We start from the raw sequence: 19,443 nt of genomic DNA, 5'->3' as shown, positions 1-19,443 counted from the left end.
ATTTTTTAGAAACTACACAAATCAGAGTATTCCACAGGCTGCTAGATGGCTCAATATGTCCTGCTTCTAATTGTTGTTTTAGTAATTCATCAATTTTTTCTAATCTCTCCCTTTTTAATGGTCACTGATTGACCCATACAGGCATATCTGAGAGCCATGTGAGGGGCAGAAGAAATATCTGAAGTGGCCATTAGCAAAAAAGCAGAAGGGTGATTTCCATTCCCCACTGAGTAAGATCTCTTTCCCAAATATTAAGTGGGGCTGGAAGGACATAGAGCTGAATTTGTCTGTCCTATTGGTCAGGGCCACAGCACCTGTGGGACCAGACACTTCTGTGTGCCTGAGAAATACCTCCTGTGCCAGTTATGGATATGTTGGCCTTTGTTAGCAGCCAATCTGGAGGCCAATATTGGCTGGAAATTACAGAGACACCTGTACCCATATCTAGTAGGTCATGGAAGGCTCTGTCTCTGTTACTTCTAAAAGAGGTTTATTTAATTTAATGGAGGCAGTCCAAAAGACAGATTGGTTATTAGTACTACCAAAGCCTCCTTCCCCTCTCTTAATACTTTGAGTGTTTGCACTGTATAGGGAAGAAGAAGAAGTTGGGCTATATGAGTTTGGGCAGAAACAACATGATATCAAAGGCTCTAATCATAATTTTGATTTCTCCCTGATAATCAGAATGAATTACTCTGGGCTGAACTAAAATCCCTTTAGCAGTAATGCTAGATCTTCCTAAAATCAATCCAACAGTGCCCTCAGGCAATGGTCCCCATGCTACTGCAGGAGCTATGAGGATGTTATCCTGTTATTTTTTTTTTTAAGATGAGTTCTTAGATAGTGACCAAATCCAATCCTGCACTTTCCTTTGTGGTGGTGCAGGATAACCTGCGACAGCATATTCCTGAGTCCAAAACAATTGGTTGCTGCTGCTTAGAAAACTGTTAGACACTTCTCCAAGGAGAACATACAGAAGATCCAGAGAAAAGATGCTCAATACCACTAGCTATCAGAGAGATGCAGATTAAAACCACAGTGAGATACCACTTTACACCGGTTAGCATGGCCATCATAAACAAAGCAACAAACAAGTGTTGGAGAGGGTGTGGACAAGAGGGGACCCTAATCCACTGTTGGTGGGATTGCAGACTGGTACAACCACTATGGAAAACAGTATGGAATTTTCTCAGAAAACTAAAAATGGACCTGCCTTTTGACCCAGCAATTCCACTGCTGGGATTATATCCTAAAAACCCTAAAACACCAATCCAAAAGAACCTATGCACCCCAATGTTCATAGCAGCACAATTTACAATAGCCAAGAGCTGGAAGCAACCTAGGTGCCTGTCAGTAAATGAATGGATCAGAAAATTATGGTACATTTACACAGTGGAATTCTATGCAGCAGAAAGAAAGAAGGCCCTCCTACCCTTTGCAACAGCATGGATGGAACTGGAAAGCATTATGCTGAGTGAAATAAGCCAGGTGTTGAAAGATAAATACCATATGATCTCACCTTTAACAGGAAGCTAAACAACAAAACAAACAAGCAAGCCAAATAAAAACAAAGACACTGAAATAGAGAACAGGGGGACAGTGACCAGAGGGGAGAGGGGATGGAATTTCAGGGGGAAAAGGGGAAGGATTTACAGGAACTAGTATAAAGGACACATGGACAACAACTAAGGGGGTGGACATGGGAGGGGGGTGGGGAGCACTGGAGGGGGCTGGGATGGGAGTAAAAACAGAAAACTGTACTTGAACAATAATTAAATTTAAAAAATTAATTAATTAAAAAAAGAAAACTGTTGGAGTTGGGGACACCGGAGTTCCGGCCCCTCTGCCCATTTCCTTGAGGTGGAAGTGGTTTTGCCCTTTTTTTCCATATCTGGATCTACATTGACTGGCACAATATTTCCTTTTGCCACATCATGGGCAGTCTTTAGTGGGTGGGTTTTGGTGGTTATTCTGTTGTGTTTTTTGGCACTCCTTGACAGGTGTGTCTTGGTCTGCCACAATTAAAGCATTTAACTTCCTTCTTTATCACAGACACTAGCAACATGGCTCGATATTGCCCCATGCCAACATTTTGGCAAGCTTTGATAAATTTATTAACATCAATGGTGGTTAGTCTGAGAGGATTGAGTACAGCCTTATAATCATTATTTGCATTTTTATAAGCCAATTATAATAAAAGGGTCTCAGCTGCTTCCTGACTTTCAACCTATTTTTATATTGCCACTTATAGTCTGTGAACAAAATCTAAATAAGCCTCCATAGCTCCTTTCCAAATATTAATGAAGGAGCCTGGCCCCTGAGCATTAGCTTCCAGAACCATCTTTAGGGCACAGAAAGCATCCTGGGCATTGGGAGAAAGCTTGAGGGTCCATTTTCACCTGCTCTTCAGCAGATTCATATTGATCAGTTCCAAGAAGCACATTAAGTCAGACTGGGTTTCTGCTGCTGTTATTCTCACCCACTTGGCAGCAGAAGCAATCACTATATTCTGAATATCATATAGTAAATTGGGTGGGCATAGACAGTCTGAGCTAGGGCAATCCAATCACAAGTTGCCATCTGATATCCTTCAGTGATGGCTAACGTGAGCACCATAATGTAGGGTAACTGAAGCCCTTGTCTTTAATACCCTTTTTAAATCTTTGTATATTTCAAAAGGCAAAGGTTTATTCGTTGGCTGCCTGCACTGTTTAGTGACAACAAGGAAAGCAGACAGAGCTTTCCAGTCTCCAGCTTTCACAGCCTCTCAGAGACATTGTTGCATGGCGGTAGTAGTCTAGCTAAGGGTTGAAGATAGATCTAATAGAGGAGGAGGAGGGGGAGGAGGGGGTTGTCCCATGGTGGAGCCGAAGGAGGGCTAGAAAAGCCACCATTCTTCTCCATTTGCAGTGGTGGGTTTTTATTATTCAGTTTGGTAACCACACCCACCGCCATCCTATGGGTCCCTTCTCTTGTGTCTAAACTTTCCTGATTTTGAGTTTCTAGTATGAATAGGGGCAAGAGCCATTCCAATTAGGCTCCAGGTTAATAAATTCTGATGTCCTGTAAGGGTCCTGTTTTCCTCATACCACTTCAGTTTTTGCCCCATGTTTTCCCATACTTCTAAATCTAAAGAGCCTTTATCTGGGAGCCACGGACAGTAGCTCTTTACTGTCTGTAATAAGATAATTAAATTCTGTTCTTTAACCTGACATCTCTCAACCTTAAGAAGCTGCTGAAGCAGCCAAAAATATATCTCTTGCCCCTTGGAAAGTCCCAAGCTCATATTGGCAGCTGGGATAGTTTTACTTTTGGTTTTGTCTTCCCTCACCCTCACTCCACTTATCTAGTTTTGTAAGCTTCTTCTGACTGACTGCTGGGGAATGAAATGGATGTAGTGGGTTGAAGTGTGATGCTTGTGAGGATGGCTCCCAAGGGTATCACCCCTTGGTCATCCCTGCCTCTCTTACATGCTTCAGTTTCTCTCCCAGTTGTCTATAACATCTGGGAGGACTCAGATGGCTGAGTGACCAACTCTTATATCATACTTCCCTGGACGAGCCAAAAGTTATATTACAGTTATTGGAGTTCCCTATGAGGCCCTGCATATCTTAGGGTTTGACCCCAGACACCTCTGCAAGGCCCCCACTCATATAGGGACACCTGTGAACTCAGGCTGGTGAGAGGAAATGCCTCTTTTCTTTGGAGTCCTCATTTAAGGGATTGGAGCACTCATTTAAGTCCTAACTATTAGCTATTGAGCTGAGGGTAACTTCCTAGTATACCTAGAGGCAGAAAGAGGAAAGAAGATGAACTGAAAGCAAAACGGCTGCAAGAAGAGAGGTAGCCCTGGAGGAAATTCCCCTTGCCCTTATGTCAGACACACTGGAAGCATAACCAAAAGTGCTTGCTGGTGCCACTATCCTTTACTGGGGGATGAAAGGTGCCAAATCCCATCTGTCTAGATATGCCTTCTGAGATAATGGCTCAAAGCCTCTCCACCAATGCAGGTCTCAAATTGAGGGCCCCATGTTGGGTACCAGATGTAGGATGCCCCATCCTGAGGAGCTCTCCTGGTCCCCGAGGATGAGGATGAGTAATCCTGGACACAATCTGTTGTTCCAATAGAAAAGGGGGTGGTAGTTCCCTCTAGTGGAGAATGCTCTGAGCTCGTCTCCAAAATGGCTCTTATTGGGATTGGTATGCACAGGGGTATACAGTATGCATGCAAACCTCATCAATCAATGTCCAAAGACCATAGTTATAGAAAACAGATATTATCTATAGATAGCAACTGAGGAAACACAGGCATCTGCCTCAGGTCAGGGTCTGTTAGATATGCTGAAGCCAGAGGGTTGTTAAGGCATGGTTCATGAGATTAGGAGTTCACTCCCGTATGCTTTGAACTTAAATATCTGGTTTATACCAACAGGGCTATATAAAGCAAAGCAAGACTTCAAAGGATACAATGTAGCCTTCAGGCCTGATTTCCCACAGGAAACCTCAGGTGTAAGTATCCAGTCATGCCTGCCACTGGCATTCCTGACAATCCAGTTGAGACTTACAGGCAAGGCCTTGCTTGTGCAGGCTTACAGTTTCTGATACCACACAAAGTGGTCCCCAACAGTCAAAGCTGGATTTCTTTCTTTTTAAAGGATGAATAATAATCCATTATATATATATATATATATATATATATATATATATATATATACACAGTTTTTATCCATTTATCCATTGATGGACATTTAGATTGTTGTCATATCTGGACTATTTTGAATAATGCTGCAATAAACATAGGAATCCAGATATCTATCTAATCTCAAAAAAGATCTTAGAGATGTATGTTTCCTTTGAATATATATCCACAAGTGCATATGCTGGATCTTATGGTAGTTCTAGCTTTAATGTCTTAAGGAACCTCCATGCTGTTTTCAATAATGGCTACACTGGTTTACATTCCCACCAATAATGCTGAAAGATTCCTTTTTCCCCCAAACTATCTCCAACACTTATTACTTGTCTTTTAGACACTAGCCATCCTGACAGGGGAGAAGTGATATTTCATTGTGGTTTTGATTTGTATTTCCTAATGATGGTGATGTTGAACACTTTTCCATATACCTACTTGTTGGGAACTGCTCTGCCTAGTTTCAGAAGCTGAACCTCCACCCCCCCCCCCCCCCCCCCGTGGTTAAGGCTGAGTGAGCAATCTTTGGACCCAAGCCACAAGGAGACAAAGCTTACCTCCCTGAGAGGATCACCGCTTCTGCTCCTTTTACTTCATCCATAACTAGCCCTCAGTGCTTGATCAGTTAGCCAGTGATGGGTAAGATTCCCCAAGAGGGTAATGACCTAAGACAGGCATGATCATGGAGAGGCCCTCGGGAAGGACTTGGGGGGGCGATAGCAAAAGAGGGTGATGGACCTTTGCCCCTCAGCTTTGACATAACCTGAGTCCTCATTCTGTCTGCAAGAAGTCTCCTAATCTCTTGGCTGCCTTACTTCCCCTGCCTTAAGCCTGGAACAATGCCAGTGGTGGGTGCCACTCAGTGCTGGAAAAGGCGGGTTCCCTAGGGTGATCAGACCTAAGAAAGAATATGTAAAATCCTGTGAAAACTTTGTTTAGAATGCTCTCAACTAAATGATAAGGGTCCAAGCAAGAAGCGAATATGTTCCCCAAAGTTTTATGGCCATTTAGCTACCTGACCCTGACTCAAAATGGGCCCTCAGAGTTCTTTGAATGTTATCTATTGTTTGATCCTTACTGCCTGACGATGATTAATGAGCTTTACTTGTATTCCTGTGTAAAAGAAACCCAATAAAAGCTCTTTAAGGAAAAGGCTCTTGGCCCTTCTCCTTTGAGAGGTCGGCCACCTTTCCTCCCCAAGCAGATCATGTCTTGGTAGACTTATTCTCTTTTGTGGTGGGCTGGTGGCGGGGAGGAGCCTGCAGGTAGAGCCCTGACCACACCTACTGGTCATGTAGATAACTGCTTTGGAAAGATGTCTATTCACATCAGCTGCCCATTTTTTAAATTTGGTTTATTTATTTTGCCATTGAGTTGTATGAGTTCCTTATATATTGTAGATTTTAACCTCTTATCAGATACATGGTTAGGAAATATTTTCTCTAGTTTCATATTTTGTTGATTATTTCCTTTGCTGTGCAGAAGCTTTTTAGTTTCATATAGTCCCACTTTCTATTTTTTGCTTTTGTTGCCTTTGCTTTTGGTGTCAAATTTTTAAAAAGCCATTGTTTTATGGCCCAACATATGATCTATACTGGATAATATTCCACATACTTTCCTTTTTTGTTTTTTATTGTTGTTCAGTTATAGTTGTCCCATCATTTTTTCCATTCTCACCCCTACCCTGTCCCCTCCACTCCCACGGTCTATTCCTCCATCCTTGTCCATGCCCATGAGTCCTCTATTTGTGTTACTTTGCTTGCTCCCTCCCCTTCTTTCCTCCGTTATGGACCCCCATTTTGGTCACTGTCAGTTTGTTCTTTATTTCAATGTCTCTAGATATATTTGGTTCATTTGTTTGTTTTGTTGATTAGGTTCCACTTATGGGTGAGATCATATGGTATTTGTCTTTCACCATCTAGCTTATTTCAGTTAATATAATATTCTCCAGTTCCATCCATACTGTTGCAAAGGGTAGGAGTTCCTTCTTTCTGCTGCATAGTATTCTATTAATATTCCACAGTTTTTTGATCCACATATTTACTGATTGGCACTTAGGCTGTTTCCAGCACTTGGCTATTGTAAATTGTGCTATGAATATTGGGGTGCATAGGTTCTTTTGAATTGGTGATTCAGGGTTCTTAGGGTAAAATCCCAGCAGGAGGATCACTGAATTGAAAGGCAGTTCCATCTTTAATTTTTTGAGGAAATTCCACACTATTTTCCACAATGGCTGCACCAGTTTGCATTTCTACCAATAGTGCACTAGGGTTCCCTCTTCTCTACAACCTCACCAGCACCAGTTGTTTGTTGATTTTTAATGGTGACCATTCTGACCAATGTGAGGTGATATCTCATTGTGGTTTTAATTTGCATCTCTCTAATGGCCAGTGACATTAAGCATTTTTTCATGTCTCTGGGTCCTCTGTATGTCCTTCTTGGAGAAGTATCTGTTTGGGTCCTCCGCTGATTTTTTTAATTGGATTGTTTGTCTTCCTGTTTTCTAATTAAACAAGTCCTGTTTAATTGGAGTTGTGAGAGTTCCGTATATATTTTGGAGCTCAAACCTTTGTTTGAGGTATCATTGGCAAATCTGGACTTCTTCCCCCTTTGCCCACCTCAACCCAGCCCCCACCCCACAGTTGCCCATGTGCATGGGTCATGCACATATGTTCTTCATCTGATCCCTTCATTTGTTTTATCCAATTATCTTCTCCTCCCTCACCCACAGCAACCACCAGTCTGTTCTCTATATCTGTAAGTCTGTTTCTGTTTTGTTTGTTCATTTATATTTTTTAGATTTCACATATAAGTGAAATTATATGGTATTTGTCTGTCTCTGACTGACTTATTTCACTTAGTTATATATTACTTATTGAAGATGGTTGAATATATTGATGTGGTTACTACTTTTATAGTGTCAAAGCCCAGGCAACTGCAACATACTATAATTTCTTTTAAATAAAGTTATGCAATTGTTTTTTTAAAAATTGAGTCAGCCTTTTAAAAATTGACTCTTTTTTAAAAGTCAGCCAAGATGGAGGCATAGGCAGAAAAGCTTTGCTTCCTCGCACAACCAGAAGAATAACAACCAATTTAAAAACAATAAACAACTAGAACTGCCAGAAAATTAAACTGCATTAATCTCTGACAACCAAGGAGTTAAAGAAACATTCATCCAGACTGGTAGCAGGGGTGGAGAGTACCTGTGGCAAGGCAGCAGATCACATGGGCAAGGTGGGGCTGGCTGATTTGGAAACTAAAGACTCAAAACCTGTAGCTATAAAACATTGTGGGGGTTGTGAAGGCAGGAGAAACTCCCAGTCTCACAGGAGAGTTGGTTGGAAAGTGGGGCTAGGGCAGAGTGAGTGAGTGGTATTGTTCCCTCTCTGACCCCTCCCCCATAGACAATGATACAATGCACAAAGAGGGTATTCCACCCTGGTAAATACCTAAGGCTCAGCCCCCTCACAACATAATAGGTGCACTGAGACAAAGATATATAGCCCAAATGAAGAATGAATTAAAACTCCAGAAAAAGGACTAAGCGACAAGGAAATAGACAACCTGCCTGATGCAGAACACTGCATCAAAACACTCGTAATCAAAACACTGGTAATCAGGATGCTCACAGAATTGGTTGAGTTCAGTTGCAAAATGAAGGAAGAAATGAAGGCTACACAAAGTAAAATAAAGGAAAATGTACAGGGATAAACAGTGAAGGGAATTAAACTGGGATTCAAATCAACAATTTGGAACAAAAGGAAGAAATAAGCATACAACTGGAAAAGAATGAATAAGAATTTAAAAAAATAAGGAGAGGCTTAGGAACCTCTCGGACAACTTTAAGTGTGTCAACATTTGAGTCATAGAGATGCCAGAAAGAGAAGAGGAAGAACAAGCTATATTAAAAACTTATTTGAAAAAATAATGAATAACTTCCTTAATCTGGCAAAGGAAAGAGACTTCCAGGAAGTTCAGGAAGCTCAGAGAGTCCCAAAGAAGTTGGACCCAAGGAGGAACACAACAGTAGGCACACCATAATTACATTAGTCAAGATCAAAGAGGAGAGAATCTTAAAAGCAGCAAGAGAAAAGGAGAGAACTACAAAAGAGTTCCCATAAGAAAAGAAACGTTGCTGTCAAGAAAGGGCTGGAAAGAAGTATTACAAGTCATGAAAGGCAATCACCTACATTCAAGATGACTCTATCCAGCAAAGCTATCATTTAGAATGGAAGGGCAGATAAACTACTTTTCAGGTAAGGTCAGGTTCACAGAGTTCATCCTCACCAAGCCCTTATTATATGAAATGTTAAAGGGATTTAGAAATAGAAGATCAAAAAGAAGTAAAATGACAATAAACTTATAACTATCAACAACTAATCCTAAAAAAACAAAAGCAAAGACTAAGCAAAAAACTAGAGCAAGAACAGAATCACAGAAATGGAGATCACATGGAGGGTTATCAGTGGGGTGGGGAGAATGGGTGAAAAGGTACAGGGAATAAGAAGCATAACTGGTAGGTACAAAATAGACAGGGGGAGGTTAAGAACAGTATAGGAAATAGAGAAGCCAAAGAACTTATATGTACAACCCATGGACATGAACTAAGGGAGGGGAGAATGCTGGAGGGTGGGGTGGTGCAGGGCAGAGGGGCAGTAACGGGGAAGAAATGGGGCAACTGTAATAGCATAATCAATAAACTATAGTTAAAATAAATAATAAATAAAATCTTTTAAAAATTAAATCGAACCACTAGGGCCTCAATGGTCTTGATACACAGCAGTAATAAAAACAAATTGACTTAAGAGAGAAAGGGGAAGAGAGAGAAAACACCAATTTGTTGTTCCAGTTACTTATGTATTCATTGTTTGAGTCTTGCATGTGTGCTAACCCAAGATCCAATCCACAACATTGACTATTGAGATGACGTTCTAACCGACTGAACTACCTGGCCAGGCCAAGTCATGCAATTGTTTACTAATCGGTATTACAATTAGAAATGCACAGAGGAAGTGTGTAATGAAATATTTATTATGAGATCTATGTTGGACCTGGGTGGTTCCTGACTCTCCCTAGCATGTGACCAAAACTTGCAGAAGAGAAAATATAGCAAAACATACACGTAAAATCTCCTTAGAGTATCCACCATTAGAAAATAGACTCTCCCTTTTAAAAACTACATTTATGGCTAGTTGAGGGCCCATATGCACCCTGTTTTATTGAACTGATAATGAGTTTTCTATGATAACTAATTCAGTTTAATAAAACCTGTCTCACTTCCTGCCACTAACATGTGAGTGGAAGGAATGGGAGAGGGAAGTACCTGATTTTGGACCATTTCAGAGCAAATCTGTTTTTGTAACACTACTGTCATTTGCTGATTTAACATGAAATTTAAGAAATGAGCAAGGAGAAGAAAAACACAAGCTCTACCAGAGCTCTTTAGAGTTTGTCTTATAGCAACTAACTTTCAAAACTTTCTTAAAAACATGGACAGAAAACCCAATGAATTCACATGTGCTTGTGAAATGGTGACGAACTTGAGAGAATATGAAAAGGTTAGGAACTGAAATGTGTCACGCTGCTTTATTTTCCCGAGCCTGCATTGGTTTGAACATATTTACTTTCTAATTCTTTACCATTTTTATAGAAGACAGAAATATATACTGTGAGAAATGTGATTTATAATAGCATCATTATCCCATAGTTGAAAATACTGAGTATTTGGTAGTCTGGCAAGGATATGCCCATTAGAAGTAACCTGTAGCACTGGAGACCAGAGGGTTGCTATGACAACCAGGCAAAAGGGTTTAATAATAGCACTCCCTCAAAGCAGGAAAATTGACAGAAAGATGAGAGCTCTAAATGCAATGGTTTCTCATGTAAATGCAAGCAAGCACCAAATACATTTATTTCTTTGTTCAACAAATATTCATCAAGTGCCTATGCTGTTCCTGGCTCTATGTTAGGATCTGTGGGAAAAAAAGATGTGGTCCTTCCATGATGGAGGGCACCTTCTAGTGCAGGAGACACATAACATAATAAAGAGTAAACAAATCAATAAACTGAATAATTCCAGCATGTGAGGCAGGCCTTACAGGAAAGCAATGGGACTGTGATATAAAACAAGCAGTGTAAGTACAAAATATGGAGAAAAATCCAGTCACAGCATATATTTAAATTCTTGCCCTTAGGCTTCTAAGAGATTTAGTAGAAGTGAAACAGAAAATGGAGTCTTATAGTCTTTGTTAACATAAGAATAGAAACAGAACTACAACTGAAATACTACTTACTCCTTATTTGCTAGCAGAGGTTAGGATTCTTTATGAAAACAAGGGTTGAATGTGTTTTTAAAATAAATATGCATATTTGTAAGGAAAGTTATAATGATAAAAGTTATATCACATATGTGACAGAAGCAATTATTCACAAACATAAAATGGGACATGATTAACCTGAAGTCATTATAAGAATTCATCAATCAAGTTTTTTAAAAAATATGGAACATTTCACGAATTTGCATGTTATCCTTGCACAGGGGCCATGTTAATCTTCTCTGTATCCTTCCAATTTTAGTATATGTGCTGCCAAAGCAAGCACAAGAAACTAAGGTTTGATTAGACTATTGTGGCTAATGGTCTGCGTTTCAACAGAGTGGGAGAGGAGTAGATTACACTCACATAGCACAAATGATCTAGGCACAGAAAATGCTAGAATGTTGCTAAATAGCCTAGCTTGCTCTAAGAAATTGTCAGTTTTTATTCCTCTATTAATTCTTTTATCTCTTATTTAACAGAAGCAACAATTATTAAGATAATTAATAGTGCAATTGATTATACAGAGCCATTTTTTAGTTTTCTTTCCCTTTGGGAAGTTGGAACATTCCATGATATAATGCTAAGACTAGACTTTGATTCATGATCTAGGTTACCAATATGCAAGAGTCTATTTAAAGTTTTAGGTGATCAAAACAAGGTCAAGTTCCCTTGCCTTTTCTGTACAGAGCAACAGCAAGAACCTAGGAAGCTCTCTCTTTCCTGGGTGGGAGGCCGGTCCATGTTGTGTCAACTGTAGTAACTCCTCGGATGGTGATACCACTTTGGCTGCCATGTGATAAAATCTGGCCTGACACATGGTATGGTGGATTGCTACTTAACCTAATAACCTTTGTTGCCCATTTAATAAGGAGTCCCTGAACTTTAACTATATACATATTAACCCAGAATAAAAACTGCCTCTCCAAAGCACCGCTGTGAAAGATGTGACCATGTGGTTAACATCTGACCAATGCCATGTGCCCAACTTCCCTTACAGAAAAGAGTCATGTCCCACCTCCTTCCCCGCTTCCTCATGACTAGAATATGCCCACAAGGGTGAACCAACTTGTACCATGTGGACCAGGACAACACTCCTAAGCAAGCTGAAAAGGAAAACAGAAAAGCCTGAACCCAAATGGTTTCTAGATCAGGGATAAAATAGTAGATTGAACTTTTATATGAGAAATGTCTTATTAAAAGTCAGGTCTCTGTATATATAACCACACCTAGATCCTAACTAACGTATAAAGTGAGAGAAGACATCTGTGAGATCTTCTCTGTACAAAGAAGGTCCTGAAGACACTGAGATTCTGGTTCAGGCTGTGCCTGCAATAAATGACATTGCTGGGTTTTTCAGTTACAATGGGCAAAAAATTCTACTTTATTTTCTTAAGATGATCTAAATTAAGGTAATATTGTTTACAATTGAGAGTACAAGCTCTTCTCTTTCTTTAACACACAAACATGCCTGTTTTGGAAGAAAAACTGCCTTTTAAATGCTCCAACATCCGAATTATAGGGGTACCAGAAGGGGGAAAGGCACAGCCACCAGTGGAAAACTTATTTGAACAAATAATAAAGGAGAACTTCCCCAATCTGGCAAAGGAAGTAGACTTCCAGGAAATCCAGGAAGCTCAGAGAGTCCCAAAGAAGTTGGACCCAAGGAGGAACACACCAAGGCACATCATCATTACATTAGCCAAGATTAAAATGAAGGAGAGAATTCTAGAAGCAGCAAGAGATAAGGGGACAGTCACCTACAAAGGAGTTCCCATCAGACTGTCAGCTGATTTCTCAAGAGACCTTACAGGCAAGAAGGGGCTGGAAAGAAGTATGCCAAGTCATGAAATCCAAAGACCTACAACCAAGATTGCTCAATCCAGCAAAGTTTTCATTTAGAATTAAAGGGCAGATAAAGTGTTTCTCAGATAAGATCAAATTCAAGGAGTCCATCATCACCAAGCCCTTATTATATGAAATGTTAAAGGGACTTATCTAAGAAAAAGAAGTTAAAGAAACATGAACAGTGAAAGGACAACAAACTCACAGTTATTAACAACCACACCTAAAATGAAAGCAAACTAAAAGGACAGCTAGATAGGAGTGGAAACATAGAAATGAAGATCTCAAGAAGGGTTAGCAACAGGGGAGTGGGAGGAGGATAAGGGGAGAGAAGGTACAGAAAATAAGTAGCATAGACAGTAGGTAGAAAATAGACGGGGGGGGGGCAAGAATAGCATGGGAAATATAGAATCTGAAGGACTTGAGACACATGGTCATAAACTAAAGGGGGGGTAATGGTGGGGATGGGGGGTAGGGTGGAGGGGAATGAAAGGGGGAATAGAACAACTGTAACAGCATAATCAATAAAATTTTTTAAAAATTATATACTGGACCAAAAAAAAAAAAAAAAGAAAAACTGCCTGATATTTACATGAAGTCTGTTTTAACTGGTGTTCCCAGAATTAATGATTAGTGTACCCCCCGCAAAAAAATATTCCTGATTGAGAAACGGTTTTGGTTCTAAGCAACAATTTTAGCTTTAGGAATAAGAATGTACAAGTTTGACTCCAGTAGAGATAGATGACTCCCCACAAGCTGCTTTAGGAGAAAATATATCTGAGATATAGACAGAATGTTATGCAAAACATATGTTCCCTTCTCTCCCTGTGCCTCAATGTTGAGTCAAGGTTTAAAGATGTGAGGAATGGAAGTTTGATAAGAGGCCCAGGAGATATCTGGCTCAGTGTCAAGGAGGGGGTCCTTCTCCCAATTCTGCACAAAACCTATTGCTTCCATGGTACTCTGAAAACCTATTTTCATGCTACTCATGGTACTCAGCTTTTGTAAACAGAATTTTTTAATTATGTTTTTATATTACTATTAAATTAGTTTATATATATTGAACCCTTTTTTTGGTTCTAAGAATAATATTAATTCTCTTGGGATTCTACTGATACATTTTCTATAAATAATTCTGCCTCTTAACACTATCCTGCTTTATCGAATTTATTAAAATAAATGTTCCTTTAAAGTTAGTTAGAATGATGAAAAGGGTGTGGAAGTTTTTAAGCAGGTATGAGAAAGAGAGACTGCCACAGTGCACTTACTTTGTGTCTGATGAGCTTCAAAAGTGTCATAAATAATTTAAAATATTAAATTATAAATACTTGCCTTGTGGGGAGAATAGATTAAAAGCTTTTCCAAGATTCTCAACAAGATTAGGTATGAACAATTTTTAAATTCCAGCTCAACTAAAAACAAAAAGTTAACTTCAATATTTAATCCATATATAGACAAGCTAATTGTTAAATTAACTTCTATTTCATCCTTTTGGAAGCTTTAATGCCACATCATTTGAACTAAAAAGAACTTGCAAAAATTTGGGCCCTTTCAGCTTTTCAGAGTACAGAAACAGATACACAAGATAATTAAGGTAATTCCACATCTAATAATAGGAGTCTGCAAACAACACTGTATTGAGAATTTGCTAAAAGATGTAATGATTAATTGGAAAACAAAGACAAGGGTGCTTTTCTGTTAAGAAGGGATTTCAACACTGCTAGTTATGTCATTCACTGCAGAAGCAAGGGTTGGATACATTCAACAGAAACACTGAATTAAAAAGTCAGAAAGTCAGGGTTTTAGTACCAGTTTTATTTGTAACTAACCACATACAAATCACTTATCTATAAAATAATAGTTAACATCTATTCCCTAATTCCCAAATATATCACAAAACCAAAATTCTTCCCAAGAAATCTCTTTGTCAATAAAGATATTACTACCATTTGTCTTAGACTTTAAATGAAAGGTTGAAAATGACAAATTGGAGAATCTGTCTTTTATAAATTGGTTACATACCTTAGTTCTGCAGATGAATAATATAGATGAAATCAACAATGTCCTATTTCAACACGAAAAGACAAAAAGCTATCGAAAAGAAGTTACTGGTAAAGAAAAAGTTGGTAAAAAATAACACTACTGAGAAAAGGCTTTGTGATAAGTACAGTGCTTATAACACCCTTGATGGCAAATGGAACAAAATTTAGCCCTAGCCAACTAAAAGTATGTCTGATCTTTTAAAGGAACATATACTGCTAAGAAAGCATCTTATTTCACTAAAAATATTAAATGGGAATGTTCTGTAGACTCTTAAAAATGGCCAATAAAAATGGCTGAGAAGATTTTTTTTAAACCTTGTGTGTTGTCCTCTCTTCATTTTCATTCTATGGTATTTCATTAAAAAATTCAGTTTCCCAACTGTAAGAGCACACTCCTCAGCACTCTGCCAGGGTGTATGAAATGTTAGTATTCTGGTACCAGCAAATACACATAGAAGAGGAATTAGCATGTTACTAAATGAAGATAATTCTAATTGGGTATAGAAAATTTTAAACACTATAAGCATCTGGTCATGTATTATGTATACAAATAATAACCACAGCTAGTAAACCTTAAGAGGTAATTAAGAATTTATATTTTCCTGTATTTAACAATGTCGGTTTTATGTGATGTAGTCTCTATTTCTGTACTTTTTCTTACATACAGTGACAGAAACAAAGACCGGAACATTAATTCACAAAGAAACACAGATGAGATACAAATACCCTAATAAAATAACCATGTGTACCACTGTGTTTCATAAGTACCACTGGAAATATTTTAGACGAAATATACTTTCACTACTGGCCCCAAATGCCATCATCCACTTATGTTATTGAACTGTAAAGTTTTAGTACAAAAATACCTTTAAGCTGATAATAACATTTAGTGACTTACAAAACTGACACTATTTCAGTGCTACACAAAACAGTTCTATACTTAAAACTTAGAGTTTTAAAATTCTTTTCTGGCACTTGATTTTATAGTTGATAGATACAATAACTATTAATCAATAAAATACTGTTCTTAGCTTATACATATTTTCAAAACCAGTATTGCCTCGCAAAACAGTAAAGAATGATCACATCTTGCTGACCGATCTTCTAAGATGAACACTAAAACTATATAGCCAAAATATTTTAAGAATCACAATAAGTTAAGACAATGGATAAAAATTTACATAATCATGTCCAGTGAAAAAAAGGATTATTCCTCTAATTCAATGAAGCATGTACCACGTATAGATGAAAAAACTTGAACATACAAAGCAAGTTACTGGGTTTTTAAGCTTTGTAGATGACAGGTGACACTGCTAGAATGGAATTATTTTTAGATAAAAAATTGGTCACTATTTGCAAATACACATTTTATATTACAAATTTAAAACTGAAATTTCTTTTCCAAGAGTAAAATCCTGGTTTATTTTGTTTTTACTATCAGTGAATGCCATTCTATAAAATATTACATTCAGTAACATTACAAATCAGCATTCAGTCACATTAAACAAATGTGCACTTTTTTTTCTCCACAAAAAAGGAGGAAACTAAACTAAAACTTAGTAAAATACATTTAGGTTAGGACACACTTTGTAAAAATTCAGTTTAAAGTTTTGGAAATCTAATACTGTTCTCAAGGAAAATATATACTTTCAAAACCATATCTAGTAATTCCTATCCACTCAGTTTTCTGTACTTGTGGCGCTAAACAAAATGTACTTGTGGCGCTAAACAAAATGCAAGGCAAAATTAGCATAATCAAACATAAACATACCACACAATCAAATCAATACTGGACTTTTAGCACAGTAAATTATTAAATAGGTTTATTTTTTGGAGTGCTTAAATTCTCTAACATTAAATTACATTAGTCTTTCAAACAATATTTTTTTAAATAAAACCTGAAATCAACCAACCTTTCTTTTTTCCTGTAAAGGGAAAAGGTATTTCTTTAAGATACTTTCCAAAGCAGTAAAACCTTAGTGTCTCAACGTAGCTACAACAAACTGCTGATCCTGTGCATATCACTGAGGCGCTACCTGGACCCACAAATCATCATCAGATAAAGAACTTGAACTTCCTGTCTCTGAATCAAGCTCACTGAATCCACCTAAATCCCATTCAGTACTAGATTCACTTGGTATCTCCTCTTCCTCAGTGAGGAAACTCTGACCAGGCTCAAGGCAGGAAAGATAAACACGAGCTGAGAGGCAAAAAAAGTTAGAATCAAATTGGAAGAGGCCTAATGTGGTACCTATATTAATCCACTGGTCCCTGCTAATGTCATATTCATAGACAGTCACCCGGTTCTTTTTCCACTGTGGCGTGCGTGAGGTGATCAACAACAATTTTTTATCATGATTGATGATCCGATAGTTGGTGGTCTCTGACACCAAAGGAATATTATTAATCTGTCTCCACTCTCCTCTGACTGGATTGTAGACCTTCATGACTGGGATGTCACAGATGCAATAGATCTCATCATTGAAGACACAAGCTTCCTGAAAGTCATGGCGCTTAAGGGAAACACACTTCAGCCACATATTGTGGCTAGGATCATAGCAGAACATGCGCTTACTGTTGAGAGCATAAAGATAGTTCTGAATTACCATTAGGTCAAAGGAGATAAAGGAATGGGGTAATGGAGCCACAAGGGCCCACTGGTTCCTCTGAACACTGTAGCATTCCACTTCCTTCAATTTAAGTCCAGTAATAGGGTCTCGCCCACCCAAGATGTAAATGTAGCCACTGAGGTAGGCCACATCCATGCCCTCACGACAGAGCAAGCGATCTGCAAGTTGCTGCCAACTATTCTGGGCTGGTTTATACACCCAGAGGTCTTTCCTTGGCTGGGCAGCTAGATAGATGTCATAGTCCGGAGAGATACAGACTGCTAGGGTGGTTACTGTCCGAGTGTGAGCAAGGCAAGTCAAAGGTGACGGCACTTTGAAAATATCACCAGAGTATGGGTCACAGCACAGAAAGGGATCTCTAGGGTGCCCAACGAAGATCACCATCTTCTTGGCACACACCCCCAGCCTCTGGGGTGGATTTTCTGCTGTGGATACAACATAGCTGCTGCTGCTGCACCCTGGCTTTGGCACCACAGACTTGTACAACATGTCACCATATCGCATCTGCAGGGCCCCTTTGATAAGGTCCAGACAGTACTTGTTCACAGTGGTGTTGGTCAGAAGCCCTTTCAGGTAATCCTGATCTGCATCAGTGAAGTGTGTCCAGCGGACACACTTGAAGACTTCTGCAGCGCTGGGACCCCGGTCCTTGGGAGCCGCCTCCAACCACTGCATGGCCACATGACACACTGTCTGTTCCTGCTCGATGTTTAGACTATCCAGGCGCAGGACACCCAGCAGCTGGGCCAGAGTCAGATCTGCCAGAGTCTCCTCCCGAATCGGACCCATCCGGCTGAGCTGCTTGAAATTGTGAGCTATAAAGGACTGGGCCTGTGATCGCAACTTGCGATGGCCGAAGGCATCAGCAAACTTGAGGATGGCGGTGCAGTTAGCCAGGTCAAGGCGGCGGGCTAGGAAGGAGGCACAGGCTTCCCGAACATACTCCAGCTGTAGCATGTCAGAGGCGGCATAAAGGCGCTGCACGTTGGCTTCACTCAGAGACACACGACCCGTGTAGCAATATTCAACCAACACCTCAAAGGACTCGGCATCCACATCGTGCATGGTCACATTCGCCTGCTGGCTCTCGTACATGCCGCCAGTGAACATGCTCTTGAAGTAAGGACATGAGGCAGCCAGCACATTGCGGTTGCAAGGGAAGAGGCGGCCTGTGCCAGGCCCACTACCAGGCATCACTACCTCGATGGTCACATCACATAGCAGCCGCGCATCATAGAAGGACTTGAGCTGTGCCAGCAGGGCTGCACAATGAGCAGTGTCTTTCAGCTCTTCCGGGCCGGTGAAAAAAGCCGAAACCGTGGACTTGTGAATCCTTTTGGGTCGTTTCCCACCACGGGGACTGGCAAGGCGGCGGGAGCGCGGAGCATCTTCCCGGGACTGCATGGTGGAGATGGCGGCAGGTGTTGAGGGCAAGAATGGGTACTAGGCTAGGACCGGATGCTGCCTCCTGCTATCGCGGACACAAAGATAGCAGTGTCTCTGGAGAGACTGCAACACCAGCCCATTTACTTAATTCAGCCCTGTGCCAAGGTGCCACCTGCCTTTATCACGTAGACCGTGCCAACTCACGCTTCTCCAGTTCCATGACCTTCCTCCACCTCCGCTCGCCCTCACTGAACACACTGGCTGAAGGCAAGTGAGCCGCCTCCGCCGCGCTGGCAATACCGCTAGGCGTCAAGGAGAACTACGGTGCCCAGGCGGCCTTTCGCGCCTCGAGGCATGCTGGGGGCCCTCCAGACCAGCGGGCATAGGCTGGTGACCAGAAGCCGCTTTGCCTGTTGGGAGTAGTAGTTTCAATAGTATCGCGAGATTTATCGGCCGTTCATTGTTTCGGAGGATGAAATGAGAAATAGTTAATCCTCTCTATTCGGTATTATGGTAGAATTTTGAGTACAGAA

At 40.0% G+C, this 19,443-nt stretch overlaps 1 protein-coding gene and 1 non-coding gene across 2 annotated transcripts; both read right to left on the bottom strand.

Annotated features, from left to right (window-relative positions):
* Positions 1-11,186: 11,186 nt before the first annotated feature.
* On the bottom strand, positions 11,187-11,293 carry LOC119064604 (U6 spliceosomal RNA). Its single transcript, XR_005085436.1, has one exon. It is a non-coding gene; the product is annotated as a U6 spliceosomal RNA (small nuclear RNA).
* A 3,373-nt stretch (positions 11,294-14,666) lies between these two features.
* On the bottom strand, positions 14,667-19,205 carry LOC119064592 (kelch repeat and BTB domain-containing protein 6). Its single transcript, XM_037166376.2, has one exon. The coding sequence runs from the start codon at positions 18,926-18,928 to the stop codon at positions 16,916-16,918; it is 2,013 nt and encodes a 670-aa protein (XP_037022271.2). The 5' UTR covers positions 18,929-19,205; the 3' UTR covers positions 14,667-16,915.
* Between the last annotated feature and the right edge of the window lie 238 nt (positions 19,206-19,443).

Source organism: Artibeus jamaicensis, unplaced genomic scaffold, assembly GCF_021234435.1.
Source record: "Artibeus jamaicensis isolate MK-2021 breed Jamaican fruit bat unplaced genomic scaffold, CSHL_Jam_final contig_415, whole genome shotgun sequence".
NCBI lineage: Eukaryota > Metazoa > Chordata > Mammalia > Chiroptera > Phyllostomidae > Artibeus > Artibeus jamaicensis.
The sequence above is the reverse complement of the archived record's forward strand: the minus strand, read 5'-3'. Positions and strand labels throughout refer to the sequence as shown.